At 26.6% G+C, this 22,206-nt stretch overlaps 3 protein-coding genes across 3 annotated transcripts in view; 1 reads left to right on the plus strand and 2 right to left on the minus strand.

Annotated features, from left to right (window-relative positions):
- LOC117176358 overlaps positions 1-8,705 on the minus strand; it is a 40,119-nt gene extending 31,414 nt beyond the window's left edge. The window contains exon 1 of the mRNA XM_033366601.1: positions 8,543-8,705. Coding sequence (XP_033222492.1) covers positions 8,543-8,672 — 130 coding nt within the window. The 5' untranslated portion in view covers positions 8,673-8,705. The remainder of the gene's footprint in view (positions 1-8,542) is intronic.
- Positions 8,706-8,825: 120 nt separating this feature from the next.
- Positions 8,826-22,206, plus strand: part of LOC117176063 — a 43,890-nt gene continuing 30,509 nt past the window's right edge. The window contains exon 1 of the mRNA XM_033366067.1: positions 8,826-8,901. The gene's annotated coding sequence lies outside the window, so the exon portion shown is untranslated. The remainder of the gene's footprint in view (positions 8,902-22,206) is intronic.
- The window catches only part of LOC117176064 (putative uncharacterized protein DDB_G0271982), an 18,478-nt gene continuing 9,488 nt past the window's right edge, over positions 13,217-22,206 (minus strand). Inside the window, exons 2-4 of the mRNA XM_033366068.1 lie at positions 19,687-20,061; positions 14,928-15,023; positions 13,217-13,568 (exon numbers count right to left, since the gene is read on the minus strand). Coding sequence (XP_033221959.1) covers positions 13,288-13,568; positions 14,928-15,023; positions 19,687-20,044 — 735 coding nt within the window. The 5' untranslated portion in view covers positions 20,045-20,061 and the 3' untranslated portion in view covers positions 13,217-13,287. The remainder of the gene's footprint in view (positions 13,569-14,927; positions 15,024-19,686; positions 20,062-22,206) is intronic.

Here is a 22,206-nt window from a genome sequence, read left to right on the forward strand (position 1 = left end):
TCGGGATACTTATAAGATACTACCATGATTTTTTCAGATTTTTTGGTCCAAAAATAAATTAGGCCAAAAACCGGCCTTACCGACCCTCCCCCTTTGTTTTTGCTTCGGTTACCAAATGAGACACACTCTTATCTGACCTTTTATGAAAATGAAAAATACATTTATTTTGCTTGCAGCTAATTCCTAAAGGTTTGTTTGCTTGCACTGTTTCTAATAAGTGTCATCTATCTGATAAAAATTCGGTGAGCTCCTCTACGGTGTTTATCAAAATGTTCTTCCAAATTCTTTAGTGTTCGTAAATGGTTTGAAATATTATCCACACTAAAGGATGAAGTGAGCTGGCTGATTCCTTTTGTATAGGATCAATGCAAAAATAGCTTGAATATTTTGACGTATCATTAGCCTTTTATTTTCAAATCTCTTTTTTAGTTATTGAAAGGAAATTCATAATAATCGCTTGTTATTCCAATAAATTTATCACCTCTTTAGCAGGATCTAATAAAGCTGAATTAAAATAGTAAAATTTTTGATAAAAATGCTGCCATTTTTTGTAGCATCCGGCAGCGGTTCCTAAATTCAAAGAAGGTAATTTGACGATTCGATTTGAATTCAAATCCATGTGAGAATTATTCAAATTTAGAGGATTAACATGATTTAAATTGTCAATTAATGGTTGTCTTTGCTTTAATGTACCTATGATCTTGTTTTCCTTTGTTGCGACTCTGAAGTACGATTCTTCAAATTGCTGACCACCCGCTTTTTCTTCCGCTATCAATTATTCTGTTTCGTTTAATAAATAAATGTTTGATTAAATGTTTTCATATCTGTTAAAAACTTCTTGGACTTTTTTGAGTCAAAACGGAATTTTTTCAGCCACTTTAGGATTCGTGATTATATTATCTACAAAGGTTTGAAATTTAGTTGGATTCACTTTCCCTACTTCTCTCATTTTCTATAGTTCTTTTAATTTAAATCGTTTGAAAATATTCTAACACAAATCATGTGTACATTTTGTACTTTAGTTTAAATAAAGTTTTTATTTTTGAAATGGAATATACTCATTCTTCGCTTATTCTATAAATGACATTGTTTACAAAAATTGATAGATGGTGTCGATGCGATGCTTGTAGTTTCGCTCTGCGATGGTCGTTGAGCTGACACTTTAGAAACTAGCGATTTATCAGCTGGATTTCTTGTCAAAAAATGGATTTATTTTTGCTGAATTCAAACAAATTTACATGAAAGTTTGAGAAAATAAATTTGGACGGCCCTACTGTGCCAGACCTGTCATTTACAAACTCACGTACCAATTATAGTATGTATCATTCGGTACAACGTATCGTGAAGATTAGTTATAATTAAGTGCATCTCGATAAAAATAACTAATTATTTAAATCAGAAATAAACATGTATGTATTTTCCTCATTGCGCAAGAATTCTAAGTAAAAGGAGATTGCAGCTCATTCTTTGATAATTTGAGCACGTACGCTGTATTAGCAAAAGTCAGTAGGGAGGGAAATAAACGATATGGGAGATTTCGGTGCGTTGCCATTCAGAAGTCTTGAAACTGTGATAAAATGGTTTAATTATAGTGTCATTAAACAATTCTGTTATATTTAAAAAATTTGGTATTAATTCAAAATTGTTTGTAAAATAGTTTTTGGGGGATTTGTCTTCAGGGTCCAAAATAATTGCATTCAATTGGTTAGTAATTAAACTAAACGTTATGGTACACAATGGTGGCCCTCATGAATTGATTTTTTTGTTTTGAAAAAAATTATTTAATTACTTTTTAGGAATGTAGTTTACAAATTAGATTTTGAGCGTGTAATGAGAACTTTTTTGTTATCTTTGAATAATATTTCAGTTTATAAGTATTATAGTTTATTCTAGGTTAATATCTTAGTCGAAAATATTTTATTCGAAATGTTATATATAAAATGAGATGAATTATTTATTTTTTATTAAATATTATTTACGTAATATAATTACAATCTTCAAATTTATAAAAAAAATTAATATGTACAGAAACTGGTTTTATATTTTATTAGTGAGCTTTTTTGCATCTGATCTATCTCTGAAAAATGTTTTTTATTGTCACTACATTGAAAATTCGATTCCGGGCTTATGCCCTTTGGGAGTACCAGGTTTTGAATATTATTAAAAAATACAACTATCTCAAATTAAACCAGTAAGATTTGACCGCTTAATTTTGATAAATAATAAACATTTAACCGAAACAATTATTTAAATTTAATCATTATATATAAGTAATGAGCAGTTTATCTCTAACTTCATATAATAAGGATTAGGATTCCAGTTATGCTGGAACCTTAATTTTAGGATTGAATTTTAGTTAATCAAAATTTATTAGTGATAATAAAAAATTTGTTTAGATATTTTTTCCTTCTGTCATTTAAATTTAAGAAAACAAAATAAAAGAGAAAAAGAAGCTAATCCCCAAATTCCCTTTTTTCTTCTCTCTTCCGGTATGAAACTTTCGATTTTTGGAGAACGTGTAGATCTTGCTGAAAGTTAATAATTTTGGATTAGAATATCCAAACTGCTTGGTACCAAATTTCAATTTCTCAAAATTATATAATTTTGAGTTTTTTATAGAATTAAAAAAATAGAATGCTTAAAAAAATATTATTTTTTAATTCAGATATGAAAAATTTGACAGTCTGCAATTAGGAACCTAAATAGTTGACAAAAAAGTTGTTGATCCAGTGTTGATATTGATGTTTTTTTGTCTAAGATAATGATAAATTATAGTAGTGTTGTTGAACGAAATTGACACACTTCAGACAATTAAAATCTTATGTTATAGATCCTTCATCAAAAAATTCTACGTTTCGATAGTCAAAACGTTTTCCTCATCAGGAAACAATAGTTCTATATTGGCCAACTTATTATAATTATACAATTAGGAATGAACCCATCCTCTCAAATAAAACATTCTTGATTATCAATCTGTAAACAAATTTATTTTGATTTATTTACTTTTTAATATGTATATTATAATGAAATTATAGTTATAATTAGTACGGAATAAAAAAGTAAAATATATAATAAATTGATTGATTGTTAAGGTAGGTTATAAAAGTTCAATAATCATACCTAATAAAACTAAGGCATACTTGATAATTTCACAATTTTTCATCAATTTCGATAACAAGAAAAAGAGTCAAAACATTAGAAATGAAATTAATCAATCTGAAATAATGTTATATAAAGGACTATAATGCACAAGATCAGTGACAACATTAAGATATCTCTTCCCATTGTTCTTAATAAAGAACATTTCAGCTACCAATCTTTTAAATTTATTAGGCTCATGATGTAGAACTTTGACATGTCTCCAGTCAATCTCATGACCGGTCTGAACTTGATGTATGGCTATCACTTTATGGTTTTTTGGACTCTGTCTAAAGTTATCATAATGTTCTTTAATTCTAGTACAAAGTAATCTACCAGTTTGGCCTATATAATAAATTTCACATTCTAAACAATCAATTTTATATACTATATACATTAGTCAAATTAAAAGTTTCTAAAACATCTTCACGTAATTTTATCAATTTGTTAAATTTGGAATCAACTCTAAAAATTGTTTTAATATTAAAGTCTTTTAAAATTCTTTTTACTTCAAACGATAACCTACCATTGATAGGTATAGGAATATTAATTTTCGTCTCAATATTATGAACTGGAAACAAGTTTAACTGTTCTGTATTGTGTTCTTTTAAAGTTTTTCATTTATATTTAATGTGTATATGAACAAATTTCATAGGATAATTATTAAAAAACAAAATGTTTTTAATGAAATGAATATTAGTATTGTGGAAAGACTCGTGTGATGATTTGAACATTGTGTTAACAAGATTTTTAATAGTATCTATTTTGTCTCACACGGATGTTTTTACAATACTAACATTTACTTTATTTAAAAACATTTTATTTTTTATTAATTATCCTATGAAATTTGTTCATGCAGATATTGAAGATAAATTAAAGACATTGAAAAAACACAATACAGTACAGTAGTAGTGGAAGCTTCTAATGTGTCCCCAAAGGGTTTACATTTTTCTTACACCTTCTCTATTCCTTTACACACCCTCCACACACTTACTTGGTGGTGGAAGGGGGACCTACAGTTTAAGGTGGGTTCCGAACCACCACAATACAGTACAGTTAAACTTGTTATAAAGGATCTATAACATAAGATCTTAATTGTCTGAAGTATTTCAATTTCTTTCAACAACAATACTACAGCACTATTTTTTTAAATCACATTTAATAAACGTTCACAAAAAACCCACCAACCTTTCGGCTTTCACTTTTGACTTTTTGAAAAATTCGATTTTATTGTCTTGAGAAGAATGTTTTGGATGAAAACTGGAATCTTGGCAAACTTTTTGTAAATGTTTTTTTAATTATGATTTAAGAGTGAGAGAAATAGAAAAAAGGGATTTCGGGGTGTCCTTTTGTCCTTTACTTTTTGTTTAAAACAAAAAAATACCAACTTTTTGGTGTTTACAAACGAAGTTGTTTCCTTTTCTTAAATAAACCCAAAACACGTCTTGTGTTTGAGTTTGTGACTGCAGAATATTAATTGTTCGTGAAAATTTTATCAAAATTACTTCTAAATATATTTCAAACTTACTTGGAATTAGTTTGAAACGTGAACTGAAGAAATTAATTAAATATTTAGAAATGCAATTTTGAGTTTGAAGTAAAATATAACATATGAATCATTTATATTTTTATATGGTCCTTTTTTATCTTCTAAACTGATTAATTGGTTATTAGTTGATTACTAAATCCAAAAAACAGAAAGGAAAGTGCAAATTGAGAAAAAATTATATGAAAAATAAAAATTATTTAAATGATCCAATGCAAATCATTTATTTAATAATTTTTATGTCATTGATTGGTCAATTTTTAGTAGATGATTAATTTTGTTTACAATATTAAATTACATGAAAATTGAAATTAAATATTCTGTAACTAAGAAAATAAATTTATTATTTATTTTGAGTTTATGTTATTTAATATAAGATATGATATGTATAATAAAAGTTTATCTATATTTTAAATGTTTCCTATTCCAATTTCATAATTTAAAAAATGCTTTAATGTATTGAGATAATTATCTGAATTCAATCTGCAAAATTATATGTCAATATGTTTTAAGTTTTTATGGAATTATTTTAAAAGATTAATAATACATTAAGTTTCTGTCAAAATATAGGGTAAAAATTATTTTCATGTTACAATGAAAATAATTTATTACTGCTTTTTGAATTATTAACTGATTAAATAACTATTGACTGGTTGATTTTTATTCAAAAAACTGAAGATAAACTTTTTTCCATTGAGTCACATAAATTGATTATTAACGTTATGTAAATAAATATTCGCTATTATTTCTACAACAAAATTAACTTTTTGTTCAAAATATCTCTATTAAAATAATTTTTTCTAATAATTTTGATGTTGCTTAATTAATATTATTAATCGATTCTGCTAAAATTTATATTTTCTAGCATTAGTTCAAAGCATATAATTAATCAAATCAAATACTTTTTTGTTTTGAGATGACCGGATATTGATTAAATGATTTTGTGAAAACCTAAATTTTCTAAAATCATTTCAAAAGAACAAGAAATATTCCCAATTTGAAGATCAAATAGAAAAAATACATAAATTAAAAAATAATATGACTTTTTCAATAAAAATAATTGCTTAAGGCCTTTTGTGTTGTGAACTATTTAATTAATTTTTAGCTGATTAATTTTTACAAAAATATTGAATCACATAAAGATTCAAATTAAGATGTTGTAATAAAATAAAATAAATAATATAATTCACTTTCAGATTATGCAATTCAATATTAGCTATTACTTTTATAATAAAAGTTTATTTTTTCTTTAGAATGCCTCTGTTACAATTATATAAATTTCCTGCTGTTTGTGAAGTGAAAATAAGTATCTAAATTCAATTTGCAAAATTATGAGTAAATAACATTAATTTTTTTCAAATTAGTTTTAAAGGTTAATAATAAATTAAACATACAAAAATGCCGTTTCAAATTAAGAGTAAATATAATTTAAAAATTATTAAAATGATTAGCTAAATAATTTTTGGAAATATTAAATGAAATAAAGATTAAAATTTAGTTTCTTAAAAATTGTTTAAAGAAATTGGTTATTCATTTGAATGTTATCTAATGGAATATTGGATATAATTTGCATAATAAAAGCTTGTTTATATTAAAACGTCCCTTTTTCATTTACATAATTTTTCAAATGGTTCTGATGTTGTAAAATGGGTATTCGCATTAAATTTGTTAATTTATACGTTAATGTGTATTATTTTTTTTAAATCAGTATAAAGGTTACTAATTAATGAAATTTTAAGATATGAAAGTAAAAATAAAAAAAGTAGAATAAAAATGATTTCCATGACTAAAAGAAAATGATGGTTAAATGTTTTTTACGTTATGAATACACTAATTAATTAATTAATTAATTATAAGCTGATTAAATGAATTTATCCAAATATCAATTTACAAACATTATGTTTTTTCACAATATTAAATTAACATATCGTGTTAATTTGTTAAACTTTATTTGTTAAAAAATTTTAACAAACAAATAGTTATTCGAAAATTGGGTAAATGATAAAAACGAATACGAAAATAAGTGCACGCACATAGTAGTCTAGTTGTGATTAAAAAACGACAGGAAGAGAAACAAAGGAATTTGTCTTCTTTTTTTTTCATTTTTACAAAAAATAAAAAACTGTCAAATTTTAAATGTTTATCATTGACTTGCTTAACATTTTTTGTTTGCTTGCTTGTATTGTTAGGAAAAAAAGTTAAATGAATACCGAAACTTTGGCAGATTTGTTGTCAATGTTTTTAATTGTGACTAAAAAACAAGAGGAAAAGAAAAAATAGATTGGGGTTCGCCTTCCTTTCTTTCCACTTTTCCAAAAACAAAAAATTACCAACTTTTCGGTGTTTATTTTTGATTTGTTAAAAAATTTTCTTTTATCGTCTAAAAAAGAATTTTTTAGATAAAAACTGAAATTTTGCAAGATTTTGTGTAAACTTTTGAAAATTATGATTAAAATATGAGGGAAATAGAAAAAAATACTTGGTGTTTATCTTTTTTTATTTATTCTTTTTCAAAAACAAAAAACTACCAATATTTTGGGGTTCATTTTTGACTTGCTTAAAAATTGTTTTTTTTTCGTATTTTCTCAAAAGGAAAGTTGAATGAATACCGAAACGTTGACAGATTTGTTGTCAATGTTTTTAATTATAATTAAAAAACGAAATGGAGAAAAAATACGAAATTTGGGTTCTGCCTTATTTTCTTTCCTCTTTCTCAGAAATAAAAACTACTAACGTTTTAATGTTCATTTTCGATTTGCTTAAAAATTCGTTTGTTTTGTATTGTATCAAAAATAAAATTAAATGAGTGTCGAAAAATTGGCAGATTCTTTATAAAAATTTGTGATTGTGATTAAAAATAAAAACGAGTAAAAAATAGAAGGAAGGGGATTTTGGGGTATCCTTCTCTTCTCTATTTTTTTTATTACATTTTTTTTAAATCACAAATAATTAACTAATGTTTCGGGTATCACTTTTAACATTCTGAACAATTTGTTTTTTTTTGTCTGTAAAAGGATGTCTAATGAACACCTGAACGTTGGAAGATTTTGTTTCTAAATATTTTTTTATTGTAAATAAAAAAATGAGCAAAAAATTGAATAAAGGGAATTTGGGGGCTGTTCGCTTTTATTTGTCTTTTGCTATTTTAGTGTTTTTTTAAATCAAAATATTTTTTTAAAAAATATCTACCAATGTTTCAGAGTATTTTTGTCTTGCTGAAAATTTGATTTCTTCTGTGCAAAAAAAAAGACAATAATTTTATGGCCATCAGAAAAAAAGCCACAGAAAATATCAATAAAAAAACTTTTACAAAAAATGAAACGTTTCGGCTTTCATTTTCGGATTGTTAAAAAAATTTTGATTTAGTGCCTGGAAATGGGTGATTTTGTTCATTGCCGAAGCATTGGTAGATTTTTTTGGTCAGTGAAAAAAAAAACAAGAGAAAAATATAAGGAAGCGGATTTTGAGTTTCCTTTCTTTTCTTTTGTCTTTTACAATTTCAGCGTTTTTTTAAATCAAAATAATGAAAAAAAATTTTTTTTATATTTTTACCAATGTTTCAATATTCCTTCTTCATTAAAAATAAAAAATATACCAACGTCTCGGTCTCCATATTCTACTGGTTGAAATATTGATTTTTATTTCCCGGAAAAGGGTGTCGAATGAAAACCAAAATATTGGAAGCTAAAAAAAAATTTATTATGGTTTCAAAAAAAGAGAGAAATAGAAGGAAAGATATGTGGGGATTATTGTTTCTTTCCGCTTCTTCTATGTGAGTGTTAGAGCTTTAAAAAGATCTCAAGTTTTAATTTATTTCGAGTTTAGTTTTCTAAATTTTAATGAAAAACTTTTACTTACTCAGAGATTTTCCTGAATAACAAATCCTTTTATTTCGCGGCTGGAATAAAAATTCTAACGACTTTCTTTCGGTTTCCTGACACAAACGAGGCCATTGCTTGTGCAAGGGTGTAATATTGGTATGAACCATTATTTTGTAAGTACGACTAACGTCTTCTTTGACGACCGTCCGTTCACTGAACACATTTGATATGATGAAATGCGTGGGATTTTCGAAAGAGTTTTAAAGAATTGTGATAATGAGCGTATACACTCAGAAGTCTTTGATAAGGAGTCGCCGATGTACGGCAATTCGCACGCGAATCTGACTGCATATTATCTATTTAGGTCTAACGCTCACTTCGTAGGAAGTTATCAAGGTACTTATTTGACAATTTATACACAATAAAGACCACATTTATTTTTCCAGTGTTTTGTGCTTTTTTTTCGAACACTAGTGAGCTACAAGCAAGCGGTAAAAAATGTAAATTTTAGGACTTAGAGCCACTAGTGAACTACTAGGTAGTGTTATTAAATGTAAATTTGGGGCTTTAGTGAACTGGTGAACTACTAGGGAGTGCAGTGAAATGTGATTTTTGGACACAATGGCACTAGTTAACTACTAGGGAATAATAGACAGGACAATTCGGGAATCAGAGATACTAGTGAACAACTGAGGAGCACTAAAAAATGTAATTTTTTTACTTTGTGGCAATAGCGAACTACTAGGAGGAGCTAGAAAACGTGAATTTTTTTATAAGCACTAGTGACTTACTAGGGAGTGTTATAAAATAGAAACTTTCGGCTTAGAGACACTAGTTAAATCCCAGAGAGCAGTAGGGAATTCGATGTTTTGAAGTTAAGGGCACTAGTGACCTACTAGGGTATATTGTGAAATGTGAACTTTTGACTTAGGGACACTAGTCAGCTACTAGGTAGCGGTATAAAGTCTAATTTTATTATGCAAGGGCACTAATAAACTACTAGCTAGTGTTATAAAATGTGAATTTTTGATTTGAGGACACTGGTGAACTACTGAGAAACGGTAGTAATTGTAAATTTTTGGACTTAGAGGCATTAGTGAACTACTAGGGGGCGCTAGATTATTTGCTTTTTGAGACGCAGGGGCAATAGTTAACTGCTAGGGGTTGTTATACAATGTGAATTTTGGACTTAGCGGTACTAGTGAAATATTATGAAATGATATGTAAGGCTAATTTGGGACTAATAAAGACTTTCGAACTACTAGGGAGGGCAAGAGAATGTAAATGTTTGGATTTAGGGGCACTAATAAACTACTAGGAAATGTCAGAAAAAGTAAAATTCGGACTTAAGTGCACTAGTAAACTACTATGGAGCGCTGTGAAATGTGATTTTCGGACATGATAGTACTAGTGAAGTTATAGGGAATAATAGGCAGGGCAATTCCGTGAATTAGGGACACTAGCAAATTACTAGGGAGAACTAGAAAGTGTGATTTTTTAAAATTTTGTGGCAGTATCGAACTACTAGGTAGAGCTAGAAAATATGAATTCTTGTATTTATAAGCACTAGTGAGTTACTAGGAAGTGTTACAAAAAGTACATTTTTGGCTTGGAGACACTAGTAAAATCTTAGAGAGCGCTAAGAAATCGATTTTTTGGACTTAGGGGTACCATTAGCGCATTAGAGTATGTTATAAAAGGTGAATGTTTGACTTAAATACACTATTAAACTACTAGGGAGCGGGATAAAATGTAATTTTAGGGCGAAAGGACAGAATTGCAGTACTAGGAAACACTATAAAATGTGATTTTTGGACGTAGCGGCACTAGTGGACTACTAGGGGGTGTTATAAAATGTAAATTTTGACTGAGGTGCACTAGTGACACTAGCGAACTACTAGGGAGTACTATTATATTTTATTTTAGGACGTAAGGAGACTATTGAACTACTAGGGAGCGGTATTAAATATAATTTCAGAACGGAAAGACACAAGTAAACTACTAAGGAGCGCTATAAAATGTGATTTTAGGACGTAGGGGCACTAGTGAACTACTAGTGCGTGTTAAAAATGTACGTTTTTGACTTAGATACACTAGTGACCTACTAGGTAGCACAAGAAGTGATGAATCTTTGAACTTAAGGCACTAGTGAACTACTACGGTATGTAATAAAGTGTGAATTTCAGACTTAGGGACACTAGTCAACTACTAGGGAGCGATATAAAAGTGTTATTTTAGAACGCATCCACAATAGTGAACTACTAGGGAGGGTATGTAATTAAAATTTTTGACTGAGAGGCACTAATGAACTACTAGACAGAGCAAGGAAAGCTAAATATGTGAATTAAGGGCACTAGTCAACTATTACGGAGTGTACTAGTAGATTATTAGGAAGCTCTAAATAAAGTGAATTTTTGGACCTGGGGACACTAGTTAACTACTAGAGAGCGTTTAAAAATGTAAAAATTTGGAATTAGGGGCACTAGCAAGCTACTAGGAAACGATAGAGAACGTAAATTTTTGGACTAAGGGGCACTAGTGAACTACTAGAAGCGATAAAAATGTAAATGTATGGATATAGAGGCGTTAGTGAATTACTAGGGAAGGGTCAAAAAAGCAATTTTGTTGACTAAGGGGCACTAATGAAATAATAGGAGCGCTAGAAAATGTGATTCTTTACTCGGGCACTAGTGAACTACTAGAAAGCACTAGAAAATGTGATTTTTTGGACTTAGGGGCACTAGTGAACTCCTAGGCAGTGCTATAAAATTTGATTTTTTTATTTAGAGATACTAGGGAACTACTAGGGTCTGTTACTTTTTACTCAGACTCACAAGTAAACTACTAGGGTATGCCTGAAATAGCTATAAAGCGAGAATTTTGATACTTAGGGGCAAAAGTGAATTACTGATCTACTAGGGAGTAGTACTGCATTTCAATACGAGAACGTCAAATTTTGTAATCAGTCTCTTTCATTTTTGAAACATATCTTAAAACCAACTTTTCGTGCATTCATTCATAACCAATTATTATATCGTCTCGTATCTAAATTCCATTTAAATTCGACAGATAATATCGGAAAAATCAGAAATGGTATAATAAAAGTTCTTTTGAAAAAACTAATAAAGAAACTTGATTCTACTTTCAATAATTAATTAGTTAAATCAATCAATAATTAATTCCTTACGAAGGCCTCTATTTTATACCAATTCTCTTGAAATATATCAATCTTTTACTCACCCAAAAATTTAAAAAAATCTAGTTCTGAACTACTTCAAACCTCATAAAATTCCTGAATATCTTTTAATCTGACTCGAATTATTCCTAAAATTTTGAAAAATATTCAAATATTTTTGAAAAATTGCTTTAGCACTTTTCCGATTTTTTCGACATTTTTGGATATCTTTTGAAATATTTGTAACTTTTTTTAAAAAAATTTCTTCCAAAATTAAATAAAAAAAAAGAATGTTCAAATTGTTAAACGAATCTTAAAAAATTTTTTTGTTTTGCTTTAAACCTTTCACAATTTCTAAAATGCTTAGAGATTTTGTTTCGAAATCTTAAAATAAATTTTTGAAAATAAATATCATTAAAAAAAATCCGAAGCCTATTGTCTAAATGTTGTCTGAAATCTAAATTTTGTTTTAAAAAAATGTATTCCTTTTTAAATTATAAATTAGGTTTCAAATTTTTTCAAAACTTTCTAATGATATCTTGTAAACTGATTCGAATTATTTTCACAATTTTTTTAAATACTGCAAATTAAAAAAAATGCCTATAAATTTTTAGAATTATTCGGAAATTTTTTTAAACTTTTAAAATGTTAAAAAAAATTGTAAACAGTCTTTGTACTTAATTATTAATTCGGTTTATTTTTTTTTTAAACATTTTAAAATTCGCAAAATACTTCTAAATATTCTTTTTGAAATTTTTTCGAATCTAGATTTTGCTGTATATTTTTTCAAATTTCTACAAATTTAGAATTATTTTTTATAGTTTCTAAAACTGCTAACTATTTTTTAAACTTACTTGAATTTTTCATAACATTTTTTTATTGCTGCAAAATTGAAAAAATTGTAATCTTTATTTTATAAATTTTGAAAAATTCTTTAAAACCTTGCCTTGCAGTCTTCCAGAAACTTTTTCACTAATTTATGAAATAATTTCAAATATTTCAATAAACTCTAAATTAATTTATCATACAAAAATACAAATTTTCCTAAGGATCTTAAGAAAATTGGTCTTTTCTCTTCAAAATGTCGAAATTTCAAAATTATTTATTCGAATCATTTAACAATCTGAATTTTGTTTAACATTTTTTGAAATACTGAGTATTCACTTTAATTGCTTGAAAAAAATTTGTATCACTTTGGATTTTTTTCATTTTTGTTTTCATTCGAGTCAGTTTAGAAGGTATTGGATGTTTCACTAGGTATAAGAGAATAAAAATATTTCAAAACTTTACAAGCTTTTCAAAAATTAAAAAATATATATTTTGAATTTTGTGCATAATTTCTAGACTTCCTACATACCCTTTTAAGAGGCTCGAAATTTTTTCCTAATATTTTTCTTAAATCCTATGGAATCAAATAAAATAAAAATTTCTAATTTTCTCAATCTGATTTAATTTCGGAATAAGGTATTTAAGAACTTTTGATATATGATTAGTCCTTTTAAAATTTTCATTTAGTATCGAAAAAAGATAAGAATATTTTTTTTTCTGCATTTCTTACATTTTAGACTTAATTTCAAACGTTTCTGACAAGGATTTTTGGCCCTTGTTTACTGTTCCTCTGTAACTTCTACTTCTTTTTCTTTTTCTTTTTCTACTTCTTTTTTTTCTTCTTTTTCTACTTCTTTTCCTTCTTCTTTTTCTACTTCTTTTTCTTCTTCTTTTTGTAATTCTTTTTCTTCTTCTTTTTCTTCTTCGACATCAGGTGCCTTTTTTTCGACCAGCTCTTGGACCTTATTTTCCTGTCCACCCTTTTTCTTCTTTTGCCCTTTTTGTTGTTTCTTTAGATTTTTCGCAATTTCTTCCATTTCCTCTCTCGTCAGTGTCAAACCTACAGTAAATAATGAAGTAGAAAAAACTTAGTCAAGATAGGCACTTTGCGCCTGCTTTCCTACTCCACACTTTAAACTTCGCGTGCCCCCTCCTTTCCCCCCTCACTTCCCCTAGTTCCATCCATTTACTTCCCATACTTCTACTCATATAATATTTTCCCACTTCTCCTGCTCCGCCCAAACTCATTTTCGGTGACTTCCCACACCTCCACACCCCTCATTTTCCTCTCTTGAATTTCCCTTATTTCTCCTACTACAATTCGCTTAATTCCATCTTACTTCATAGATCGCCATTTCCTCTATTTACTTCTTTCTAATTTCCCTTACCTTTCATTAATTAATTTTTCCTCTCTTCCCTTACCCTGAATTACTGTAATTACGCTCCCCTCTTTCCCTATATACCCCCTTTCTTCATTTCTCCCAATTTATCCACCATTAGTTCCTTTTACTTCCCATGCTTCACTCTCCCACTAAAAATCACTTCTTTACTTCCGCTCCCTATATTTTCCCGCACTTCCACTACTCCCATATCTCATTTAACCCCACTTTCTCTCACTTACAAACTTTGCATTTACCTTCACTTGCCATACTTCAAATCTATTCACTTCCTCTACTTCTACTTCCTCCATTTCCCATATATTTACTACCCCTTGTTCTACCTTACCCTCTATAGCTCCCACCCCTCTCTTCACCACCTTCCACTTTCACACACTTTCCCTACTTCACCTTTCATACTTTGTCCGCACTTAAACTACTATCTAGTCCTAATTCATCATTACTTTCCCTTATTTCCACACCTTTTATTTCCCTTCACTTCCCCTAAATCCGCACAACTAACTTTTCTAATTCCCCTTCCCTCATTTACCCTAATTGCCCCACTCTTCTCCACCCCTAACTTCCTCTGACGTACCGTAGTTCTCTTAAATTTCTTCAGCACTCCTCATTTTCCCTCACTTCCTCTACTTTCCCTCTTATCATTTTGCCTATTTACACTATTTATTACCTACTCCTTATTTCCCATAGTTTCCCCTTATTTACAGACCTTTCATTTCCCTTCACTTTCCCTACATTCCCACTAATCATTTCCCTTACTTTCACTCCACTCATTTCCCCTCTCCTCACTACTTCTTATTTTCCCTCACTTCCCTTTCAACATTTTTTCTAATATTCCCTTTCAAGGTTTCCTCTAATATTCTGTTACCTCCCCTCCTGGGAAAGAAATAGGACGGACATAAGACTAAAAATATAAGGGTATCTTCCCAGCGCTACTAAGCTCTAAAAATTTTCAGAAAAAAATAATACATTTTAATAAAATTTTGTAATATTTATATACAATTGAATACGTATGATTAAATTACCAGCTAAATCAACAACGCTATCAAAAGAACAAATAGAATCGCATTTAACAGCCTGGCTTGGTTTTTTCTGCATCCTTCTTGATTTTCCCATCGTACCTGAAATTTCTGAAAATGTTATTTGCAGCAAAATTTTTTTTTCCAGAGGAACAATTCTATTTTTTTAATCTGTCTACACCCGAATTTTTAAAATTAAACGTGAATTTGAAATGGTAAAAACTCAGTTTAAAAAAAAAGAAGTACTTGTTATTAACTTTTTCTAAATTATAGTTTAAGGTGTAATTGTCATCTGATAATTTTAAATTTCGAAACCTCCAGTCCTCTTTTATTGTGCCCGGGAGATGCCCGAAAAAATCGAAATAGCTAGTTCATATCGAGTTTATGCTAATGACGGTATTTTTAAAAGATACTTCTTTTATTAACTAAGGGACAATTTTTCAAGTATTATACAGTAAGCAAAAACTCAGCTGCAAAAACTATTGTTAAGATAATCATTTTATATATATTTTTAACATTTGAAAAATCTCTCTTTTCACATAAGATATGATTAATAATATAAGTTCAATGCTTCAAACTATAGAAAACTTTTTTGAGAAATCTGATTGTTCGTACGACAACTACCTAAATTAACGTTAAAAATGGTATTTAAAAAAAAATTATATTCGGAAATTATTTAAAACATTCTTATTTTTCTAAATAATTTTTCTCCTCTTAATCTTAAAGTTTTACTATTTTCTTAAATCAATAATAAAGTTATTTCATGTTTAGATTGATAGTTTTTGTGAAAAACAATTTGAAATTATTTAAATAAGTATATTTATACTTCATAGTATATAATAATATGTTTATTTATTTAAATTTATATAAGTATTTTAGGATCTCAGCAATTATACCGTATTTGATTCTTGTCATTAAATCAAGACAACTTCCACTGTTCATGGTTTGATGAAAAAAAGTTATAAATATATTTTTTTTAATAAGCAAACCTAAAAAATTAAATTTCAAATGTATAAGTTAGGTCCACCCTGATCTACCACTCTAAATTTAAATCAGAAATATCTAAATAATTTTCAGTCTATTTTGACTATTTAAAATAATTTGGATTCAATGACTTAAAAATCAGTCAAAAATGACTATTCACATTAGCCAATTTGACTCACTAAAGAAAAAATAGTTATTGTTAATTGAATATGTAGTTTTTACTGCTGAATGCAGTAATTTTAAATGATTCAAACTGTTATTTTCAATGATGAATTAGTCAATCTGAAAGGTGTAATCAATAACTTTCACTAATCAAGTTAGTCATTTTGAATGATTTTAACTTTAACTTTCAATATTTAAATAATTAATTCTGAATGTTCTGATGAGAAATCCCCATTGACGGACAATCAGTCACTTCTATTGACGAACGTCAGTCAATTTTATTAATTAAAAAGTTATTTCCAAAGACTTATTCATTCAGAAAGTTTGACTTATTATTCTGCTAAAATGACTTGTTTATCAGTAGAAAAATGACAGTGTTTAAATATTTCTGAATGGTCTGATCAGACACTGCCATTGACTGAAAATCAGTGACTACGATTGACTGAAAATCAATCACTTCCATTTACTCAAAATCAGTCACTATCATTATCTTAAAATCAGTCACTTCCGTTGACTGAAAATCTGTCAATTCTGTTGACTGAAAATCAGTAACCTTGGTTGACTGTAAATCAGTCACTATCATGATCTGAAAATCAGTCATTTTCATTGACTGAAAAAGCAGTCACATTTATTGACTGGAAATCAAACACTTTTATTTAAAAAGATTCATTTAAATTAAAAGTGTTTGATTATATTATAATCTATGCAAATGAGAATTCGATGAACATAAAAGTCTTATATGTCAGGATTTAAAGTGTTATTAAAAGCATCATTGTGGGTTTAATGAGCAATTCAGTAATTACTTAAACATGAATTACGCAGATAATACTGGGTCAAAGTGTGATACACGTGAACAAAAACAAACTTCAGATTATAAGAAAAAAAGAGTGTTCTTCAGCTGACATTCATTCTCAATGCAATGTGGCAATCAAAATTTATCCAGCGAATAAACAATTATTATATTTAAACTATGCACGCGTGCGTTCACTGTTCTGGATTTTTATTTCAAAACATTGAAAATATAAATGATTTAAGAAAACATTATTGGACAAATTCTTGAATGCAATTTTTTATTCAAAATAAAATTTTTCAATATAACTATTAATTTTTATGATTATTTGTTAATTTATTTTTAGGGTTACTTAAACATAATTTTGTTAAGATACCTGAAAAAATTCAGTAAAGATGTTTGACTATTTCAAATGTATCAGAAAGATTCTACAAAATTAAAAAAAAATTTTTACAGGATTTTGTAAAACATTAAAAAAATTGAAAGTCAATTTAAAAAAACATTAGGCAATTTTAGAAATTTTCAGAAATATTTTATATTTTTTAAATATTTTCAATCTTTCCAAAGACTTATAAATTTCTTTTTGAATTACAAAATTTTTTCCTATTTGCATTTAATTCAGAAAATCTTACTGATTTTTAATTAATTGTTTTAAGCGGTCTTCTTCTGTACTTTTTTAGCTCATTATTCATGCACATTTTTAATCAATTTTTATCTCTTTTAATGTCAATTAAAATTTTATTATTAATTAATAAACTTGAAAGAACTGTTTACACATTCTCAACAAATTTTTATAATAGTTTGCAAAGAAGACTACTCTTTTCTTATTAATTATAAAAAACTAAATATGAAGCGTTCAAATTTCAAGAAAAATAGAATTAAACTATTTTGAAAGAAATAAAATCCAAAATTAAAAATATTCGAATGAAAAATTAATTTTTGATACTATAAAATGCTTATCATTTTTCTTCATTGAAATTTATTTTATTATTTTATTTAAAAATTCATTTAAAAACTTAAGCGTTTTTAAATTAGAATGATTAAACTAAGTCATTAAAAATAATTAATTTTGAAATTCTACGTTTACTCTTAATTTAAATCAGATAAAATGATTGATTTAATTAGTGGAAGTTACTTATTAAATCTTTCAAAAACTACTGAATCGATCAGTGGGTGTTACTGATTAGATCAATTTGTTTTTATTTGTAGAAAATAAATCCTTCTATGATTCAGAATTAACCGTTTTTTTAGAATTTGACTCTTATCTATTTAAAATTAAAATATTTTTTGACTGAAATATCAGCTATTACATTTATCTGGAGGATTTTGAGTAATGATTTTTTATTTGCGTTTAAAATTCATCTGGTTGGTTTAAAAAGGAAATTTTTTTTTTCAAAATAGTTTTTTTTCGAAAATCCAAGTACTTAATTGAAAGTTGAGGTAATTTGTTCAAAATGAGCATTTTTGTTAATAATTTATTATTTTATTTAAAAAGTTATCAGTTTCATTTTTGGTGAAAAAATTCTCTATTTCAGTTGAAAATTCAACTTTTTGTTTGAAACTTGATGTATTTTATTGGAAATTTGTCTTTACTAATAGAAAATAAAATTTTGGCTGTAAATTTATCTTTTTGGTCAAACTTAACTGATTTTTATGTCAAACTTGAATCTTGGTTGAAAGTTCATATTTTCATTCAAAAACTTATCTCTTTGGTTTAAAAATTTAATTCATTTGTCGAAGTTGAAAATTAATTTTGTTTATTGAATTTTTTTTCTTTGAACTACTTTATTGAAGTTTAAGCTGTTTTGTTGGAATTTAATCATTTTTTTAATCGTTTATCATTTTAGTTGAAAATTCATCTATTTAGTTTAAAGCTTCAATTTCTTTTAAATTAATTTATTTTCAAATTAATTTTTTCATTTTTCAATTTAACTTTTCTTGTTTAAAATTAATACTCTTAGTTGAAAATTTATCTCTTTAGTCGAAGAATTAATAAAAAATTAAATTCTTGCCTGTATGGTTAAAAATTAATTTTGTTAACTGAAAATGTACCCATTCCGTGTGGATTGGAATTTTATTTTTACTTTAATTACAAATTTAATTATTTGGTTGCAGATATACCATTTTTACGTTAAAAGTTAGTCTTTTTTGGGCAGAAAATGATTTTTTTTAATTTAAGTAGAAAAGATGTGAAGCTGCATTGTTTTTTTGAAAATAAAATATTTTTGTTAATGGTTTATCATTTTAGTTAAAAATTCATTTGATTAAATATTGCTTAAAAAATCAAACAAAAAAGATTGAAAATTAAATATTAAACTATTTTGTTTAGCAATAATTTTTTTAAACAATCATTTAAATTTTAAAGTTAAAGATTTTTTTTGAAAATTAATGTTCTTGATTGAAAATTCATTTTTTTGTGTGCTGAAAATGCATCTTTTTATTTCAATATAACTGTTTTTGATTTTTAATTTTAAACTTTGTTGAAGGTGCATGATTTAACTTGAAAATTCATCTCATTGGTAGAAAATTTAATTAAGAAAAATGTTCTTAGCTTTTTATAGTTGAAAATTAATGTTGTAAATTGAAAATTTAACTATCACTTTAAGTTTTAAAGTTGATTTCTTGTGGTTAAGAAATTTAATATTTAATTAAAAAATTATGGGTTTTCAATCTGAAATTTTGTCTCTTTAATATAAAATTTATGTACAGATTATTATTTTTATTTTTACTAGTTAAACTACTTTTTAAACTTAATTTAAAACATTGAAAATTTAACTGTTTCTCCTTAGGTTATAAATTGACCTTTTGCAGATAAAAATTGATACGTACCTGAGTAAGATTTGGAACCTTCGATTGTATAAATTATATTTTGTTGTTTCAGATCCTTTTTTTTCATTCCTTCTAAAAAACAAATAACGTGATGTGGATTAAAGTACTTTTCTCTTTCAGGGAAGGAGGGTTTAAGTCTTGAAAGCAAATCATTCATCTCTGATTTAAATTTGGAAGATTCAACTTTAACGACTTTCTTTCCTTTCTTTTGTAAACATTTAGTGCGACTTTGATTGCAATTTTCTACTTCTTCACAATTTTCATTTTCAATCAATTTTTTCTTTTTGGTCTTTTTCTTTTTCTTTTGATCTGAAATTCTATCTCTGTACTTGCAACATTCATTTGACTTATTATACATGATGTTTCAGTGAAGATCTGCAAGTTAATTTTTTAAATATTAATAATTAAGTTATAGATTAGAAAAACGTAAATTTCTTCCTTACCGACTTCAAGAACATTCTGCAGCTGATGTGGTTCGTTTCCGTGCTAAGTTTCAAGAATGTTATTCAAGCTTAGCACGGACACGAACCACTTCAGTTTCAGAATTTTCTCGAAGTCGGTAAGATAGGAATTCACTCCTGTAACGCTCCTTGCCTATTTACTTTAACGGAACAAAATTATATCAAAATAAAAAAATTATAACAAAATAAGATCAGAATATATGCTTCAATTTTCAATCACCATAAAATATAATTATTAACAATACATTAAAATCAATATTAAAATAAGTACGTCGTTTTTTATACAATTTTTATTTTAATTTTAATTTTAGTCTGCTAGAAGATGTTTGTAATTAAAAATTTGCAAACGTGCTTCGTTTTAAATTGTTATAGTTTAAAATGATAAAATTGCGAAAAATTTTTTTTATTAGGTCTATATTGAAAATTCTTCAGTTTTTAATCTGCATGATTGTAAATGATGTAATTTTTATTATTTTTATTAAAATAGTTCAATTTTTAAGAGATACAATTGCAAAATCTTAAATTTTCAAAGTCTTGTAATAAAAATTCTCAAACTTTGAAGACTCTGAAGATCAAAAGTCAAGTTTTTAATTTAAAAATTTCAAAATTAAAGAAATTTCAAATAAATAATTTAAAAAATATATAATTACTGAATACCTAATAGTTTAATTGAAATAGTGCAATTTTTTAGATTTACAATTAAAATTATTTCATCTTTAAAGGTGTTTCGATGAAAATTCTTATATTTTGTTAATTTTGATAATTTTAGCAATCAAAAGTCAAGATTTTAATTGTTAATGTTCTAAAAGAAAGAAATTCAGAATTAAAAGCTTCAAAATTATAGAGTTTTTAGTTGCAATTTCTTTCAATTTTTAAGTTTTTAAGATTTTAAATTTAATGTTTAATAATTTTGTAAAGGTACAATTGAAAATTCTTAAATTTTAACAAATAGAAATTTAAAATTATTCAGTTGTAAAGATTTACAAATTAAAGCTGAATTAAAAATTTTCAAAAATTAAAAAGTTTCGAAAGTAAATTATTAAAATTAAAGAATTTTTCTTTCTAAATAAAAAAATAATAAAAAATGTAAATTTAAAAAAATTTACAATTGAAATTTCTGAAAATTTGCAGTCAATGAGGAATTTTTTTTGAATTAGTTCAATCCTATAGGTTTACAATTCAAAGTTTCTTCATTCTTAACTGAGAAAATGAGGGATAAATGTTCAATTTGAATTTAAATTTCAAATTATAAAATATTAATCGCCTCAACTTGAAAATTATTTATATTCCAAATTTTACAATTTAAAATTAGATAATCTTGAACGCATTTATTTAGAAATCATACAGCTCCAATTCCTTTTCTTTCTATTCAAAATATTATCCTTTTTCAAAAATTTATCTGATATAAAAGTTTGAAAAGGAAAGTTTTTAACTCAAAATCTTTTCACGTATTTTTATTTATTATAATTTTTTTTATTTGTTTAATAATAGATTTTAACGTTTCAAATCAATTAAAACCTGCAGAAACATTACAAAAATGTCGATTTTTTATAATTTCAGAAATTTTAGATTATTTTCAGACCAGCTTCAGACATATTTCAAATTTTTTAAACGACTTAAGAATAATTTATAACTTGCGAAAAATTGTAATTGTTTTGAATGGAGATCTTTGAAGATTTTCAAAAAAAAGTTTCTTCAGAATTTTAAAAGGTTTCAAAAGGATGATCCGATTTCTTTAAGATTAGCACTTCCAGAATTAAAAAAAAAACGAGAAATTTTAAAGACTATTGCTAATTTTTTTAAAATCTTACAAGGAAGGTACCCGAAGTGTACCTCACCGATTTTCTTGAAATTGTGATATATTGTAGAATATCAAAAAATATTCGACACGTATTTTTGTATACGTGCCCATAAGCCCATTTAAGGGGTGAAAACCACCCTTGAAGTTCACCCCTACAAACACATTTTTTTAAATTTCTCGAATACAATTCGTAATTTTTTACTGAAACAAAGTGGGTAACACTTGTTATTGAAAAGCACATATTTATGCATTATTTTT

This window comes from Belonocnema kinseyi, chromosome 7, assembly GCF_010883055.1.
Source record: "Belonocnema kinseyi isolate 2016_QV_RU_SX_M_011 chromosome 7, B_treatae_v1, whole genome shotgun sequence".
Lineage (NCBI taxonomy): Eukaryota > Metazoa > Arthropoda > Insecta > Hymenoptera > Cynipidae > Belonocnema > Belonocnema kinseyi.